General features: G+C 46.2%; 1 protein-coding gene across 5 annotated transcripts in view; it reads left to right on the top strand.

Moving 5' to 3' along the window:
* Nucleotides 1-34: 34 nt before the first annotated feature.
* The window catches only part of TBC1D4 (TBC1 domain family member 4), a 168703-nt gene continuing 148962 nt past the window's right edge, over nt 35-19775 (top strand). The window contains exons 1-2 of one of the 5 annotated variants that reach the window (XM_044285766.1): nt 35-228; nt 913-1388. In XM_044285766.1, coding sequence (XP_044141701.1) covers nt 102-228; nt 913-1388 — 603 coding nt within the window. In that variant the 5' untranslated portion in view covers nt 35-101. Of the gene's footprint in view, nt 244-317; nt 542-624; nt 819-912; nt 1389-19775 lie in introns of those variants that run through there. The other 4 variants (XM_044285765.1, XM_044285768.1, XM_044285767.1 and 1 more) reach the window with 4 other exon arrangements.

Below are 19775 nucleotides of genomic sequence, written 5' to 3'. Positions count from 1 at the left end.
ACGCCTGCTTATGAGGAGTGTGCTGTGATATTGTCACCAGTACATAGGGGACAGCCACGGTTTTTACTGAACTCCCCTGGGGTAAAAGCTTTCATTGCATCATGTGTTATAGGAGACGGCATGGTAGAACGTCAACAACACAGGAAGCCGCCGTCTCCTCATGGTGCAGACAGCAGTTCACTCCTCCCGCAGTTAGCGGGCTCCCACACCCTGCCAGGCGACAAGAAGGTGACCAGACCTCAGGTACCCTGACACCCCCGCAGCCAGACATGGTCTGACCGGGCGTCTACCTGCACGCTGCAAGTGGGGCGCTAAAAGTTGTTGTTCGGAGGGGGGTTTGTATACACCCTCCAAAGGAAGCGGAGGGGGCCGCAGGGAGGAGCGGAGTGTGACTGGCGGCGGCTCCTGCTGTGTCGCCCCAGCCTGGGGTTCCCCTCCGGTGCAGCATTGACTCCTGGAGAAAGGGATCCCTGTGAGGAAAGCTGCGGGGATTTACCACAGGCGCAGCCTCCTGTCAGTTTCAGCATGCTGCCAGCTATTGGTGAGACAATACAGGGCAGGCGGCTGGGTAATGCAGGCAGGAGGTGGGGAGAAGCTGGGCTGCAGGATCTGTCATGACCAGGAGGAGGGAGGGCACAAGGAAGCTGAGAGCAGGCTGTGTGTGGGAAAGCTGATCCTGAAGGCACAATTGTCCCTGTGTAGATGACCCTGCTGCCATGTGGCTGTAAGGAGCTCCTCCGCCTCTCAAGTCTTCTACGCGATTCTCGGGGATTGTGCCTTTCATGATGGAGCGGCTTATTGTCACTTCTCCATAAACTGTCCGTATATCCACTCAGCAGCCGCAGTCCTGGTAGAGCACGCGGACCGCCACATCGCCACGATTACTTACTGTACTTTGTGTCTCCATACCAGGATCTACAGTATTGTCTTCTGGAGAAGCCATGGAGAGGAGAAGTTCAGCAGATCAGTGTCACCCACTGTTGGAGGAACAACCACTCCCTGACATGACTGCCAAGGGGGAGAAAAGGTTCCGCTTGTGGTACGTGGGGTGGTCATCCCTAGACCGGAGGACAACGTTACCTATGCTGCCGTGGCTAGTGGCTGAGATCCGTAGACGCGCAGAAAGACAAGAGCCCCCTGGTTGTGTGGCAAGTTGTCGAGAGGTTCAGCTTCTGGTAGTTGCCCCGCACCTTCGATGTGTGCCAGCCTTGAATGGAGCCAGTGGCAACACAGCGGTCTTCATTTTTGAGCACAAGGCACAGCACATTGCCCGCTTCATCCACAATAGCCAGGACCCCTCGTATTTTGCCTACTTGATTAAGACTCAGCCTGACAACCCAGAGTCTGAGATGGCCTGCCATGTCTTCAAGGCTACTGACCCCAGACAGGTGAGAAGTCAAAGACTTAAGAAAAGTGCATTAAAGTGGTGCATGAATGAAACACAAAAAAAACGAAATCGGCTTTTGTGGCAGTTATTGATGCAGTTTATTGAGGGAATACATATGGAAGGAAAAGGCATGTGTGATTTCAACCTAAATGTTCAAACGTTGAATGACTTCTCCAAACATGTCTTTAAGTTTTTTTAATTTCAGATTGGTGGGTCCTGACTCCAGGCACCCCCGCTGATCAGCTGTTTGAAGGGTCAGAGCACTTAATAGTATACCAAGCACAGTGCTCATAGAGGATGGTCTTGGTATTGCAGTAAGGGCTCATGTACGCGGCTGTGCATGTATTGCGGCCCACAGTGTGCGGGCCGTGTGCTCCCTCCCCTCATCACGAAAGAGGACCCACAGAAAGGCTATGGAGTGCTTTCGTGGGGTTTCTGTCTGTGCCTCCGCACCGCAAAAAAGTAGTGCGTGCATTACTTGTTTGCAGTGTGGACAGACCACGGACCCGTTCAATTTGGGTCTGGATCCGCCTGTGGAATCCGCACTGATATTGACCTTGCATTGGGCACCTCAAATTGCGGTCCCCAATGTACAGAAAGACCGATCAACGGCCGTGTGCATGAGCCCTAAATCCCAGTAAAGTGTACCTAAACTTATAAATGAAATGTGTTGTGCAGCCACTACATATTGATGACCTATCCTGAGGATAGTTCATTGATATCTGATTGGTGGGGTCCGACACCCGGGACCCCTGCCCATCAGTTGTTTGAAAAGGGGGCCTCACTCATGCGTGCACTACCTCCTCTTCAAAAATACCTGCGCATCGTCTCAGAAGTCTCGGCTGCGCAGTTTAATTACAATTCACTTGAATGGGGTGAGCACTTGTAATTACACTGCGCGGCCTCTGTATGCTAGGCAATGCAGATTGTAATTCAGACAGCTGATCGGCGGGGGTGCTGGGAGTCAGACCCCCCACTGATCAGATATTGATGACCTATCTTGAGGATAGATCATTAATATGTACTGGCTGCACAACCCCGTTAACTTTATTCTAATCTACTCTAAATGTGACTTTTTGTAATATGCTTTCATTATTAGTATTGTTCTTTTCCTTTTCTTAGTGAAATAGGCGCCTGAAGTTGAGGTTGCACTTTAGATTCCGCACTCCTGTACTGCTGTGTATGGGAGTACAGATTCACTAAGGCCGCCCTGAGCTCTGTACAGGCAGGAGCTCCATAGCACTTTTCTGCTCCTCTGCTAAAGCAGGGGTGGCCAACCTTACAGACACAAAGAGCCAAAAAACAAAACGTATGACTACCAGGAGCCACAAGTTATACATTTGCACACGAGTCACCGTATTTTTTGCCGTACAAGATGCACCTAGGTTTTAAAAAAGAAAAATAAGATCTGAGGTCTGATAAAAATATGTTTCTTATTTTTCATTAGCAGAGAAAAAAATATATTTTTCATCAGACCTCAGATCAGACTCCTAAATCAGATCCCCAATCCTCATCTGACCTAAAATAAGATCCCCAAACCTCATTAGACCTCCAAATCAGACCCCCAAAATAAGACCCTCAATGCTCGGATCAGACAACACAAGTCAGACTCCCAGTATCAGACCCTCAGATACACCCATGCTCAGATCAGACCCCATTGCTCATATCAGGCCCCCCCCTCCCATGCTCAGATCAGAACCTCCCATGCTCAGATCAGAACCTCCCATGCTCAGATCAGACCCCCATGCTCAGTTCTATAATAAAAATAAAAAAATCTCTTCCCTCTCCTGATCAGGCACTGGGCTCCTGCTCGGGCACCTGCTACTCTGCAGGTGTGACACGCTCTCCACTGTGACCTGATGAGCACAACGTCAGGTCATAGTATTTCTCCAGGTACTACGTTCTCACACTGTGTGCATCAGGACGTAGTGGAGAGTGAGCTGGAGCTGCAAAGTAGTAAGGCCCCTTTCACACGGGCGAGTTTTCCGTGCGGGTGCGATGCGTGCGGTGAACGCACTGCACCCGCACTGAATCCTGACCCATTCATTTCTATGGGGCTGTGCACACGAGCGGTGATTTTCACGCATCACTTATGCGTTGCGTGAAAATCGCAGCATGCTCCTCTTTGTGCGTTTTTCACGTAACGCAGGCCCTATAGAAATGAATGGGGTTGCGTGAAAATCGCATGCATCCGCAAGCAAGTGCGGATGCGGTGCGATTTTCACGCATGGGTTCTAGGTGACAGTCTATTCACTGTATTATTTTCCCTTATAACATGGTTATAAGGGAAAATAATAGCATTCTGACTACAGAATGCTTAGTATAATAGTGCTGGAAGGGTTAAAAATAATAAAAAAGTTAACTCACCTTCTCCTCTTGTTCGCGTAGAGGCCGGTCTGTTCTTTAGCTGTGGCTGAAGGACCTTTGATGACATCAGATCGCATGTGATCTGACATCACCTCAGGTCATTCAGTCCACAGCTAAAGAACAGACCGGGATCTAAGCGAACAAGAGGAGAAGGTGAGTTAACTTTTTTATTATTTTTAACCCTTCCAGCACTATTATACTAAGCATTCTGTAGTCAGAATGCTATTATTTTCCCTTATAACCATGTTATAAGGGAAAATAATACAATCTTCAGAACATCAATCCCAAGCCCGAACTTCTGTGAAGAAGTTCGGGTCTGGGTACCAAACATGCGTGATTTTTCTCAGGCGAGTGCAAAACGCATGACAATGTTTTACACTCGCGCGGAAAAATCGCGCATTTTCCCGCAACGCACCCGCCTCTTATCCGGGCAAAAAACATGACGCCCGTGTGAAAGAGGCCTAACAGTGCCCGATCAGGAAAAGAGATCTGAGCTGCCCTGACTGCTCCCCGGCTCCACAGCTAGAGCCGCACTTGAAGAAGCAAAGAGCCGCATGCGGGTTCAAGAGCCACGGGTGGGCCACCCTTGTGCTAAGGCCTGGCATAAATGGTCATTAGCAGAATGGGCACAGGCAGAAGCCTGTATACTACAGAACACGAATACCAGCCTTGTACATGTCCTGCCCTAATGTATGTAAAAATGCATATTCTTGTCTGCAAAACAGACAAGAATAGGACATGTTCTATTTCCTTTTTTGTAGGATGCACATACAGCCGCACGGAAGCAGGCGGCACGCTGATCACATCCATGTACTGTCTGCATTTTTTGCGGCCTGTAGTGTGTCCATGTACGATCTGCAGATCAGACAGAAAATACTGTCATGTGGGTGAGGTCTAACTGCAATAGGCACCTGAACTTCAGACACCTATTTCTCTAAGAAATGTAAAAAATAATGAATTAAAGCATATTACTAAAATGTATTTAGTCACATGTAGAGTAGGTTTGAATAAAGTTAAATTGTATGTTTAGGTACACTTTAAGGGCTCATGCACACAACCGTATGTATTGTGTGGTCCGCAAAAAAGACTGATGATGTCCGTGTGCATTCCATATTTTGCGGGATGGAACAGCTGGCCCCTATTAGAACAGTCCTTGTCCATAATGCGGACAATAATAAGACATGTTCTATTTTTTTGCAGAACAGACATTCGGAATGCGGAAATTCAGTTTTTTTTTGCAGACCCATTGAAATGAATGGTTCCGTATACGGTCCACAAAAAAACCACAACAGACACGGAAAGAAAATACGTTCATATGCATGAGCCCTAAAGGGGTTGTCCCATGACAACATATCCCCTATCCACAGGGTAGAGGATAAGTGTCTGATCATCACGGGTCCGACCAATGGGGCCACTATAAATCTGAATAGAATGGGTTCCCCTGTTAGATTAGAGCTGTAGATACGCATATGTGTCTGCTGCGCCATTCACCTTTATGGGACTGCAGGAGATAGCAGAGCGCATGTACTCGACTACTCAGCCCCATAGAGTTGAAAGGAGCAGAGGACATGCATGCATTCTAGTGAGTGTTGGGGGCCCCAGTGGTTGGACCCCCGTACCGGGGACTCTTATCCACTATCTCATGGATAGGGGATAAGTTGTCATTGGGCAACCAATTTAATGGTACTTTCACAGTAGCGTTGCCTGAACTGTTGCCAGAACTGCCTGCTGGATCTGGAAATCCATATGCAAACGGATATCATTTGTTTTTGGATGCGGATCCATCTGACAAATGCATTGCACTACCGGATCCGTCTCTCCGGTGTCATCCAGAAAGACGGATCCAGTATTTATCTTTTACACAGATTTAAAGGTCTGCACATGCGCAGACCGGGAAACCGGATCCGATTTTCCAGAACAATTGGTACCGGATCCGGCATTTATACATTTCAATGGAAATCGATGCTGGATCCGGCAATCAGGCAAGTGTTCCGGAATTTTGGCTGGAGAAAATACTGCAGCATGCTGCGGTATTTTCTCCGGCCAAATACCGTAAAAGGGACTGAACTGAAGACATCCTGAACAGAATGCTCTCCATTCTGGGAAAAAACTGATGCGTTTTTTTGGGGTATTGAGCCCCCAGGACAGAACTCGATACTGGAAAACTTTAACACTAGTGTAAACGTACCCTAACTTGTATTGGACTGAGCTGCAGAAAGTCAATGCCCCCAATGGATGTGACATCACAGGTTGAGGGAGATACTGCAACCCCCACCGGACCCCCAGATATCAGACCTAGAGGACAGTGTGCCTGTGCTAGTATTAGAGGCTTCCTGTCGTGCGCAGGGCGCTGTGGTTGACTTGTCTGCCAGTTGTTGTTGTTGTGGTATCCTGGACGGCATGTGGCAGCTTCACGTTTTATGTCAGTTATACAGAATTCGGAAGTTGTGGTTTGTGTCTTGAAGCAGGTATCCTGCCTGTCAGCAGTGGTTACCTGTGAAGATGCTGCGCACCACTGAGTTATGGCCCTTTTTCTGGCGCGATCCAGCGCCATTACTTTACTATTATTGTTTGATATGGGGCTGATTTATGTCACTTGTCACTTGGAAGGTCAACTGTCCACAAATCACTGCAGTATTCCTTCACCAGAGGAAATACAACTATTGGAGATCCAAAATATTAGTGTTCGTAAACTATAGTTTTCTGGAGACAGATTCAGGACCTTGTGATTTCAAAGCTAGATCTGCTACACCATGGCATCGGGCAGGATCTCCGTGCCAAATGCACACGAATGGCAGAGGAGTAAATGAAACTTTGATGCTATCCGTTGAATCAAACTCATAGAAAATGTTGTGAAGTAAAATACTGTGTCTGCAATGTGCACCTCCTTTTTTTTTTTTTTTTTTTTTTTTTTTTTTTAAATGGAAAAAGTGAGTCTGGCGTACACACAACTGCTTAAACCAAAACCCCAAGGTAAAAACTGTGACACAAAGCAGTACAGAGCCTCAGCTGGCAGGGGTTAACCACAGCCTCCGCGTGGTCTGACAACGAAGATCTGCACCAAGAACTGAGATAAATAGTGTGGATTTATGTGCCGGTTATATAGCATTTTCCATGCAAATCCCTGCCCTGTGCAGGTACTGTGAGTTTTTTTAAATACATTTTTGAAGGGTTTTTCTGATATATATTATTTTTTTTTATTTTTTACTGAGTGCCTTTGTGCGCCATTGCATTCTCTCTACTTTTCCTTGACGACACGTTTATTGATCACGTGGCCTAGGCGCAGCTCAGCGCTGTTCAAGTGAATGGGGCTGAGCTGCAATACCAACCACAGCCATTATGCAATGTGTGGCGCTGTGCTTGGTAAGCTGCAAGAAGGTAGCAGCGCTTACAGGAGTGCCGTTGCCTTCTCAACAGCTGATTGGCGGGGATCCCGGGTTTCAGACCCCCCCCCCGTTGGACAGAAAAAAACTTGGAAAACCCTTTTAAAGGGGTTATCTGGGAATAAATATTGATGATTTATCCACAGGATAGGTCAGAATATGAGATTAGCGGGGGTCTGCCGATCAGCTGTTAGAAGAGTGTACGGCACTGTGCTTGGTAAGCGCCTGGAAGGCCACAGTGCTTACCAGAGCTCCAGCGAGTACAGCAGCTTGCCGAAACAGCTGATCGGAGGGGGTGCTGGGACTCTGACCTCTGCTGATGTGATATTGATCATTCACAAGTCCGTGCTCAAATCCGTGAGAAGGTGGTCAGCGATGCATCCGTGAAGGATCCGTGTGTCCATTTTTTGCTCTCTGTGTTTGCATCACTGACACTGAACAGCTGAAAAATAATTTTCAAAGCATCTCTTCCTAATGATCCGTGAAACACGGATGGCATCCATGTTGCATCCCTGGTTTTCACAGACCCATAGACTATAATGGGCGTGATGGATTCTCAAACACGGACAAAATAGAGCATGCATCTGTGCTAAATAAACGGACCCACGGCCCGTGCTTAAAAACACTGATGTGTGAATACACACATTAAAATGAATGGGGTTGTGTGCTGTCCGTGGAGAACATGTACAGCACACGTCCGTGAAACACTGATGTGTGATTGAGGCTTTATCCTGAGGATATTTCCCAGATAACCCCTTTAAAGGAGAAAATCTCTGAAGGACGGATACAACCTCTCCTTTATTTCGAATCCACTCCTGGTCTTGGCTTCTAGAACTTCATAAAAAAAAATAGCACCATTGAAGGTGTATCCCCCGTCAGAAACCGCTGCGCTCTCTGTAGTGTGTTCTCATTTTGAATGTTATCGACGTGCTCTTGGTTTGCCTCCTTTAAATGGAGCTAAGCCTCTCACAGGCTCCCGCTTCTGCTTTGTGAGCGGTCTGCGTGGTAACTGCGCCAGGAATGGACCTGTACATTCTTGGCGCTAACTGCACGATAGAAATCCTTGGCTGCGTGAATTGTGGCGCGCCTCTCATTGAAAACAGTTGTAGATGGTTTCAGCGCAGATTTGGCCCAGTTTTCGGCACTCAATCCGCACTGAAACCTGTGCCCAAAATGCTATGTCTGAACATAACCTAAGGGTTCGGCCACTCAAGGCAGATTATCCATGTGGGAATCCCCATCAACATTGCTAGTACTGTGAAATGCAGTGGATTTACGGCACGCTAATCTGCATCAATTACACACTGGGCGGATGTAGCATTATACAGTAATATGCGTGAGCCAGGGGGTCACTGAGTGGAAGGACACTTGGATTAAAGGGGTTGTGCCAAGTTTATAAGTTATCCCCTATTGAGGGTCCCAGCGGTCAGACCCAATTGTCCAGGAATTTCTGAACAGTGAAAAAAAGTCTATATCCTCCAGAATGTTTTTGATGCCAGTGGTTGTTAACTAGAATATTTTGGTGGTAATTGTCATCATTTAACGGCTTACAGTATATTCAGCTACGGTATAGACGTATTATGTTATATATTGTGGGTTACGGCTTACGGTATATGCAGCTACTGTATAAACATGTATTATGTTATATACTGTGGGTTACGGCTTACGGTACATGCAGCTACTGTATAAACATGTATTATGTTATATATTGTGGGTTACGGCTTACGGTATATGCAGCTACTGTATAGACATGTATTATATATTGTGGGTTACGGGTTACGGCTTACGGTATATGCAGCTACGGTATAGACATGTATTATATATTGTGGGTTACGACTTACGGTATATGCAGCTACTGTATAGACATGTATTATATATTGTGGGTTACGGTTTACGGTATATGCAGCTACGGTATAGACATGTATTATATATTGTGGGTTACGGCTTACGGTATATGCAGCTACGGTATAGACGTATTATCTTATATATTGTGGGTTACGGCTTACGGTATATGCAGCTACTGTATAGACATGTATTATATATTGTGGGTTACGGCTTACGGTATATGCAGCTACGGTATAGACATGTATTATATATTGTGGGTTACGGTTTACGGTATATGCAGCTACGGTATAGACATGTATTATATATTGTGGGTTACGGTTTACGGTATATGCAGCTACTGTATAGACATATATTATGGTTATCGCAATTTGTAAAAAAAAATAAAAATGTTGGCTGTCAGAGATTTTTGGATTAGTTGTCCAGAAAAAGAAGAATTCTGATTGGCAACCCAGGTGGGACCCCCAGCGTTCACCTTGTGGATGGAGGATGACTTTTGCACAGCCCCTTTAAGCACCTTTGGGCACAGGGGTACACACTACTGAGTGATGTCAGTTTACATTATCATTTGTGGTTGTAAGGGTACGGCCACGTGCTTGGGTTTCCTGATGTGGGGTTGGAAACCAAAATCAGACATGGATCATAAAAGTAGAGAAAAGACAGGTATGACTTCTCTCCAAACCATATGGCCGTACCCTATAGTACTTCATGAATATTGCTCCAAACGCCATTTTGTGCATTTCGATTACAACAGCAGTGCATTACCTCTATTGGTTTCGATGAGGACAGAAAGTCCCCAGGTTACCACTGACAGCTCACGTGTCGGTTTTCTCAGTAATATCCCAGTATATGTTCATCCAATGTACACATGTCGTATGGCGCCTGCAGTGAACACAAGGGGACAAGTGCCTATAGCATTGGGAGGTATGAAGTGCATGTGCGACTTCTACATCCCAAAACTGCATCAGCCATTCAGAATCAAACTGGACGTCGTTTCTGGCTTTTGGCAGCTTTCCTGGCGGTTGGTTATCACGTTAATGATTTTCAGTCTTTTAATCGCTGTGTGAAAGGCAAACTGCAGGACAGGCCGAACCTGATGCTGCCTTCTGCAATGAGCATTTATGAGGCTAGGGAAACAGTTTTTTTTAAATAGTTTTTTCCAAATTTTAACATTTAACCTAAACAGAAAATGGACCATCAGTTTGGGGTATATCATGCCCTCAGAATCCGCGCTATCATGAAAACGTGCCGCTATGTGTGATACTGTGGTTAGCCACCGCTCTGCTCAGTTGTATGGTACTGAGTTGTTGTAGCAGTCACAGCCGCACAGATATGGAAGGTGTCTGTGCCTGGTCTCCGGTGAAGAGGTCATTATGCTGATCATGGAGGTCCAGACACGCATTGATCACACATTTATTGTTGGAATAAGGCAAGACCATGACCATTATGTCCCACAGAAACCCATAAAACGTTTCTCCAAGACAATACTATCGATGGCCTATCCTCAGGATAGTCCAACCCCCCACCACCTTTCCTGGTTAGATATTTTAGCGTTGCTCCAGCACTAGAACTATGCAGCTGCGGCCAATGTGGAGTGGATGTAGATGGAGGTGTTGGCTGTTTGACCTCTCCACCAGTGTCACCAGTGGATTGGAACATTGGTGACAAATGCTCATGTCCCTCAAAACCTGTATGCTGTACGTGAGCAGATGTTTTCAGCAGAGAGGTGGTGTCGATGCACAGTCTCCTCCACGCTCGCTCAGTTGTGTCTGTATTTCCCAGCGGCCAGCACTCCGGTGCACGCAGGAGACATGGGCCAGAGAATGTGTTGCCGTCTGATGGAATCCATAGCATCTGAGACCAAGCACTGAACATGCATATTGGGTGTGTGCAGTATGATCGTTCAGTTGCAATGTTATCAAGGGAGGGAGGATGGCAATGGCAATAACTGTGAGCTTGGGACTTAGGCCAGAGGCACACAGCGCTGTTTGATGCAGGGAAGGTTTTTCCTAAAGGGATGGAAATAATGAGCAAAGACTAAATACTTCCTGGGTCAAGTGAAGATTATGTCCCCCTGATTGAACAAATGAAGATTGTGCCCCCCTAACCTCATCCATATTTGTCCTAGGGGGACATGATCTTCACTTGATCCTGTTTATCTGACACAAATGAAGCATATGTCCCCTGCCAATATTTTTGGTGATAATGATTGATGTACGATTGCGGTTTATTTCTTTAAGAAGTGTCGTGAAATAAATAATAAACATAATATTCATACTGCATAATCCAAACAGAAACCTTTTGGGGTCATTTATCAAACTGGTGTAAAGTAGAACTGGCTTAGTTGCCCATAGCAACCAATCAAATTCCACCTTTCATTTTTCACAGCTCCTTTGGAAAATGAAAGGTGGAATCTGATTGGTTGCTATGGGCAACTAAGCCAGCTCTACTTTACACCAGTTTGATAAATGACCCCCTTCTATTTATTCCAGTAATTCTGTATATGTTGCATGTGGACACCAGTCGGAGAATGGAATCGAAAGTTTGGATCACTGTGGTTGACACGTTCATGGCTCGAATTTAGTTCCAGTTGAATCTTGTTGTAAGCAGAGCAGGAATCACTGTGCACCTTCGAACCTGGTCGCACCACACACATCGAATAATCGGAAGGACGGTTTCCGCGTTTGTCAGCAGGGCTGGTGCAAGGATTTTTGCCACCCTAGGCAAGAGGTAATTTTGCCGCCCCTTGACTTCGCCCATTGACCCCGCCCTCTTTTTCGGCCACCTATCGCCACCACATACAGTGCCATTATGTAATTTGCCCCCACTAAGTAATACTGCCCCCACATACAGTGCCCTCCATTATGTAATTTGCCCCCACATACAGTAATATTGCCCCCACATACAGTGCCCTCCATTATGTAATTTGCCCCCCCAGTGCCCTCACATACAGTAATATTGCCCCCACATACAGTAATATTGCCCCCACATACAGTAATACTGTCCCCCACATACAGTAATACTGTCCCCCACATACAGTAATACTGTCCCCCACACACAGTAATACTGTCCCCCACACACAGTAATACTGTCCCCACATACAGTAATACTGTCCCCACATACAGTAATACTGCCCCCACATACAGTAATACTGTCCCCCAGTGCCCCCACATACAGTAATATTGCCCCCACATTGCCCCCAATACTGAACTGCCCCCACAGACAGTGCACAGAGTCAGACTCCATTATGTAATTTGAAATTGCCGCCAAAAAAAAAAAACACCCCCACCCCCGTACATACTTGTGTCGCTCGATGTATGCCGGCGGCGGCAAAGGAACAGCCGAACAGGAGGAGGAGTCAAGAAGCCGGGCGGCGCAGGTCATTATTGCAGAGCAGGCGCAGCAGTCAGATGATGTCAGACATGGATCACAGGTAGGGGGCGTGGCGCGGGCGGCGGCTAGTAGGAAATTAGATGGATCTCACAAGTAGGGGGCGTGGCATGGCGGCGGCTAATAGAACTCGGGATTCGGACTCCAGAGCGCCGGCGCCCCCAGGCAGAGTGCGCTCTACGCGGTGGCCTACTCTGCTTATGGGTGGCGCCGGCCCTGTTTGTCAGGAACAACTTCCATATCCCCCAGCAGCTGGGGTTGTAGGTGTGTCCTCAATCCCAAATACCCATGTTTTGCGATCTGGGGCATGACCACAATAAAACAAGAACGGTCAACTTGAACATAATGACCAGGGTCCCAGAGCAAAACTGGGTTAGTGACTTTTCAGATGGATACCCACGACCACGCACCATTCTTGTTAATACACTTCCAAGAATATCCATCAGCACCTTGGCGATGAGTGATCCAACGCAAAAGTTGATGGCAGTATTCGCACTCCAGATTGTTTGCAGATAAATAGTGCTGTTTTATAAACTCGATGACATTGCCTTTTTTGACGCATTTTTGGTGCGGTTTTGTAACCATTGGGCGTTTACTTCTATACAAAACTGCATTTTCAGCTCGTGGTTTTTGGCACAAAATCACTCCGAATTTTTTTATTTATGTTTATGTGTCCTATTCATTTCATTCGGAGATTAAATGCAGCCTCCGCCCCAAGATAGGGCATGCTGCTGCTTTTTTCCACGTGGAAAAGAAAAGGAAGTGCTCAACGTCCACTTCTGAGGAACGTTTGGCCACAGTGCGTTCATTGCTTGGTCCTGGTTGACCATGGGGCTATTAATATTAAAACCTGTTGATTGCTCATGTCTAGTAAGAAGTGTCATTTCATTACTATGATATTCAAGTAGCAATGTACTTAAAGGGAACCTGTCACCATAAAAATGCTAAGTAATCTGCAGGCAGCATGTTATAGAGCAGGAGGAGCGGAGCAGATTGATTATATAGTTTAGTGGGAAAAGATTCAGTATAAGGGTCCATTCACACGTCCGCAATTCTGTAACCGCATTTTGCAGAGCGGAATTGCGGGCCCATTCGTTTCTATGGGGCCACACTATGTGCTGTCCGGATCCACAATTCCGTTCCCCAAAAAAATAGAACATGTCCTTGGATCCGCAAAACACATACGGATGTGTGAATAGACCCTAACTTTGTATTTCATACATTTATATTCCTGCTCATTCTGGACTTTGCAGTCCAGGAGGCGGTCCTATCAGTGATTGACAGCCTTCCCTATATGGCTGTGTATACAGATAGCTGTCAATCAGTGATTGGACCGCCTCCTGGACTGCAAAGCCCAGAATGAGCAGGAATATAAATGTATGAAATACGGGTTTTACTGAATTTTTTCCCATAAAACTATATATCAATCTGCTCAGCTCCTCCCGCTCTATAACATGCTGCCTGCAGCTCAGACACCATGTTCAACACGACAGGTTCCCTTTAATGGCTTTAATGGAATGAAATGACTGCTAGATAAGAAGCCAAGGTTTCTGGATCTGGCGGCTGTGCTAACCTTGTCTAGTTCCAGTCTATAGACATTGCTCAGTGAAAGTTCAAGGGTGTACGATGAAACGCGGGATTGCCAGAGAACGAGCTATAACTGCTTCTAGACCTTTATTTTCCCTGTGTCCTTTTTTTCCAATAATTATTTCTGTTCACAGAAGACAGGACAGTGTCTTTTGTCAAAGGCGTACCTCACCTTGGCATATGCTGGGCATATTGGGATGACTCTTGTTTTATCCATTAGGCAGTAATGAAAAGGAAGTGGCATTTTGCAGGGTATAGCTGGTCACACCAAATGAAAAAATGATGTAAGCCTATTAGGACTCTGCTGCTGTCAGCCCTAGGAGCTGGCAATCTACTTGCTTGCTTGAAGATCATGCACATGGCAAAGATGTTTGCATGAGACTTTTTCTTAATATGCGAATTAGGCCTTAATGGGTGTCTCCATTGCTGTTGTTGCACCCAAGCTCCAAAATGTGATGCCAGCCTGATGCCCGCCTTTCATTTGACAAGCAGCCTAATATCAGTGTGATGGAATTAGAAAGTGTCTGGGTACAAGATTATTGTTCCTGGGGCACATGGCTGGAAGTAAAGAGGGCGCCTGGGCCCATCAGCTACAGGACTGACATACAGCTACTCCAGCAGGTTTATCTATTGGACACTCGTTGAACACTTTTATAATCTAACCCTGACAATTACTGCAATTATTTTTTAGGGTACTTTCACACTTGCGTTGTTTGATTCCGGCAGGCAGTTCCGTTGCCTGAACTGACTGCCTGATCAGGCAAACTGTATGCAAACGGATGTCATTTTTTCTGACTGATCAGGCATTTTTCTGACTGATCAGGATCCTGATCAGTCAGAAAAATGCCTGATCAGTCAGAAAAATGCCTGATCAGTCAGAAAAATGCCTGATCAGTCAGAAAAATGCATTGCAATACCGGATCCGTTTTTCCGGTGTCATCAGGCAAAACGGATCCGTTTATTTTTTTTTTTTCATTTTTAAAGGTCTGCGCATGCGCAGACCGGAATGACGGATCCGGCATTCCGGTATTTTGAATGCCTGATCCGGCACTAATGCATTCCTATGGAAAAAAATGCCTGATCAGGCATTCAGGCAAGTCTTCAGTTTTTTTCGCCGGAGATAAAACCGTAGCATGCTACGGTTTTCTCTTTTGCCTGATCAGTCAAAACAACTGAACTGAAGACATCCTGATGCAAACTGAACGGATTACTCTCCATTCAGAATGCATGGGGATATGCCTGATCAGTTATTTTCCGGTATAGAGCCCCTGTGACGGAACTCTATGCCGGAAAAGAAAAACGCAAGTGTGAAAGTACCCTTACTCCAACAGATGAGTTCGGGCTGTTTAGTTGCCACTGTGTGACATTTAGCATTACGGCTTTATTCACACTGTATCTGCAGCGTAGAGTAGACCAGCAGTGTACGGAGACTTAGGCTGGTTTCACACGGGCGTTGCGGAAAAATGTGCGGGTGCGTTGCGGAAACACCCGCGATTTTTCCGCGCGAGTGCAAAACATTGTCATGCGTTTTGCACTCGCGTGAGAAAAATCGCGCATGTTTGGTACCCAAACCCGAACTTCTTCAAAGAAGTTCGGGCTTGGGATTGATGTTCTGTAGATTCTATTATTTTCCCTTATAACATGGTTATAAGGGAAAATAATAGCATTCTGAATACAGAATGCTTAGTATAATAGCGCTGGAAGGGTTAAAAAAATAATAAAAACGTTAACTCACCTTATCCCCATGATCGTGTAGTTCCCGGTCGGTCTGTTCTTTAGCTGTGGGCTTGGGCTGAATGACCTTTGGTGATGTCAGATCACATGCTCCAATCACATGGTCCATCACCATGGTGATGGAGCATGTGATCTGACATCACCACAGGTCCTTTAGTCACAGCTAAAGAAGAGACCGACCGGGAACTAGGCGATCATGGGGATAAGGTGAGTTAACTTTTTTATTTTTTTTAACCCTCCCAGCACTATTATACTAAGCATTCTGTAGTCAGAATGCTATTATTTTCCCTTATAACCATGTTATAAGGGAAAATAATACAGTGAATAGACTGTCACCTAGAACCCATGCGTGGAAATCGCACCGCATCCGCACTTGCTTGCGGATGCTTGCGATTTTCACGCAACCCCATTCATTTCTATGGGACCTGCGTTACGTGAAAAACGCAGAATATAGAACATGCTGCGATTTTCACGCAACGCATAAGTGTTGCGTGAAAATCACCGCTCATGTGCACAGCCCCATAGAAATGAATGGGTCAGGATTCAGTGCGGGTGCAATGCGTTTAACTCACGCATCGCACCCGCACGGAAATCTCGCCCGTGTGAAAGGGGCCTTAGTGGCAATGGTCCATGGGAAAATAATATGCAAAGTGGTATCTCCTGCAGAAAGGGGACGTCCTGCTAGTGCCCCCTATTGGAAGCGGCTCGCTATGAAAAGTCAGTGTTCAACTTTCCAGCATATCTTTTGGATCATGACAAGGAAATAGTCATCTCTCCATCCAGCTGGTTACCTCATATTATTTTCCCATGGAGCATTCCTACTCCCTTGAGCCAGTAGGTCCCCTATGCTGTGTCCATGACACCCCGGCCAGCCCTTCTCTGTACTGATGATGGGCAAGCACCCTGAAACGGCTGTCTGTGGATAAATACATGGCTTAACCCCCATTTGCACTGTCCAATATTCCAACAGATTCTCACTGAGTGTTCGTACGAACGCTTGTTAGCAAAGGCGTTGCGTTTTGCATGTTCATCACATAATAGGATCGTTCATGCGGTCACCTAAATCAGCATTTGCCAGCAGCAGATCATGCCAACTACAGTAAACAGCCTCTGCTGCCGGCAAGAAATGATCCCGTATAGGATGAGCAATGGCATTGGCGATCACTCCTCCCCATGCTGTGGAGGAGATCGCTGCATGTAATAGCAGTGGTCTCCTCAACTGACGAGCAGGCGCTGTGTAAAAGGACTATTAGCTATTTTCCCTTTATCATGTTCCAAGGCTTGTTGAAATTTTGCGTTGAATATTGGCGCATAGGGAGCCACTAGCGACTTCCCTTTCTCAGGGACCTTTCTCTGTACCCAACAATGCTCTGATGTATAAGATGAAAGTGCCCACATAGATTATGGGTTCAAAATATACTCATTGACAAACCTAATAATGCACCAAGCAGTTGTTGGAATTGAATGAAACTTTATGGGGGAGATTAATCAAAACTGGTGTATATTAAAACTGGCTGAGTTGCCCACAGCAACCAATCAGATTGCTCCTTTACAAATGGAAGGTGGAATCTGATTGGTCACTAGGTTGTAAGTTACTGCAGCTGGGTTAATAAATCTGGCGAGCGGGCAGGCCAAGGAGGTGTGCAGCCTTTCTTGTGTGGGCGAGCATTATCCTGCTGAAAAATGCCAGTTGGAAGCCCTGCCATGATACTGACTTTGCTGTCTGGGTGCGTGATATTTTTTGCACTTAGGGCCAGTATACAATTTTTACCTGTACGGAAAAGCTTAGTAAACTATGCCACCTTTTAAATGTACATTTTCAAATGCCTTTTTAGGATTTTTTTTGGGGGGGGTTAATAGTGCTGGCCCCTGCTCAGGACCACCATTTGGTTTGTGGAGGAATGTCTGACGTTAAACGGACAACTTGGCGCCCCATCCCCCCCTTTCCATTAGAATGCAGTGACCCCTAGGGGATGTCCAGACTGTCATTCTGGAGTTTGGGAAAGCTTGGTGTCCTGTAGCATCTGTAATGGCGGCCATATTAGTTTTCACCTGGTGCATCCAGGGAAATAAATGAACGGCCTGCGGTTTCCCTGAAGTACGGAGCAGGCTACTTATCAGATATCTCCACATTGTGTGTAAAGGCAGATAGTCGGCCAGGTCATCGCTAACGAGCGTTAATAGTAACTCTCGTTAGCGATGACCTGGCAGTGTAATACTGCCGCCCATTACCCGATGAATGAACCAACGCTCGTTTATCGGCCAATCCAGATTTTTAAGCTTGCTTAAAAATCATTGTTTGCTTAAGGCAGATGGTGCCGTCTAAACACGCCCTGCTGCCGGAAACAATGATTTTGTATGGGGACGAGCGATGGCATTCGCGATTGCTGCATGTAATTGCAGGGTTCTCCTTCACTGACGAGCAGGCGATTGCCGGGAACGAACACTTCCCTCTCGACAGTTGCCTGCAAAATCTGCAGGTCTAATACAGCCTTGGGGCTCATTCACACGAACGTGTGCTGCGTATTGCCGACTGAATTTGCGGATCTGCAATACACGGGCACTGTTCCGTGTGCATTCCGTATCAAAAATGCGGACCCATTCATTTCAATGGGTCCGCAAATCCGGAGATGCGGAATCGAAGCACTACGGAGTGCTTTCTGGGGTTCCGTTCCATGCCTCCGCACCGCAAAAACAGAACTTGCTCTATCTTTTCCCGAAGGCTACTTTCACACTAGCGTTTTTACTGGATCCAGCAAGGTTCAGCAAAAACGCTTCCGTTACTGATAATACAACCATCTGCATCCGTTATGAATGGATCCGGTTGTATTATCTTTAACATACCCAAGATGGATCAGTCATGAACTCCATTGAAAGTCAATGGGGGACGGATCCGTTTTCTATTGTGTCAGAAAAAACTGATCCGTCCCCATTGACTTGCACTGTGGGTTATGCCGGATCCATCTTGCTCCACATCCCAGGACGGAAAGCAAACTACAACATGTTGCGGTTTGCTCTCCAGTATGAGAACGCAACTAAACGGAACGGAATGCATTTTGGAGCATTCCGTTCAGTTTTTTGTCCCGATTGACAATGAAAACTGAAGCGTTGTTTTCCGGTATTGAGACCATATGACGGATCTCCATACCAGAAAACTAAAACGCATGTGAAAGTAGCCTCAACTTAACAGAGTGTCTTTTTAAGGGCTCATGCACACAAACTTGTGTTTCCTGTGCCCGTGCTGCAGAGTGCAATGCACGGGTACCAACCGAGTGCATGTCATTTGCGAATGCGTACCCATTCACTTGAATGGGTCTGCGAATCTGCAAGATACGTTCCGCACCGCAAAAAAATAGGACATGTTCTATTTTTTTTGTGGTGCAGGGGCATGGATCGAAATCCCATGGAAGCACGTCTTATTGCTTCCGATCAGTGCCTCCGCTCCGTGCCTTGCGGATTGCAGATGCATTCAAGTCCATGTGGACCCGCTATTTGTGGTCTGCAGCACAGGGCACACCCGCTAGTGTGCATGAGCCCTAACACTAGAGCCAGCTGTACTGACAGGGGCGGGAGGAAGGCGCTAATCCACATTCCATTTCTTTTTTGGGTGTAACTCTTGTGCAATTAATATTGACAGTCTAAACACTTTCTTCTTTCTGGCAGATAAGATACCAGGAAGGTCTGGCATATTCTTTCCCAAACAGCTTCAGTCTTGCCAAGTATTGTACGAATGTTGTTAGGGGTAGTTTTAATAGGATTTAGACAATGGTATTCCAGTGCTGCTTCGGAGAACTGTAGTCTGTATAATCAGAATCGGGTCCTTAAATATCCAATTAATTTCTACACTTTATTATAATAATATTAGAAAATCCTATCTATACACACAAGGGTAGATATCCTTCTGGAGCACCACATGCGGCAGACTGTGAAAGTAGGCACAGATTTTTCTGGGAGTGTGGTCTCCCTGCTCCTTCCCAGATGATCTTACAGGATTACTTCTGATTATCCTCACACTTAGGGCTCATGCACACGACTGTATGTATTTTGTGGTCCGCAAAAAATACGGATGACGTCAGTGTGTATTC

Source organism: Bufo gargarizans, chromosome 3 (assembly GCF_014858855.1).
Source record: "Bufo gargarizans isolate SCDJY-AF-19 chromosome 3, ASM1485885v1, whole genome shotgun sequence".
NCBI lineage: Eukaryota > Metazoa > Chordata > Amphibia > Anura > Bufonidae > Bufo > Bufo gargarizans.
Note: the sequence above shows the minus strand (reverse complement) of the source record. Positions and strands in the feature narration are given on the sequence as shown.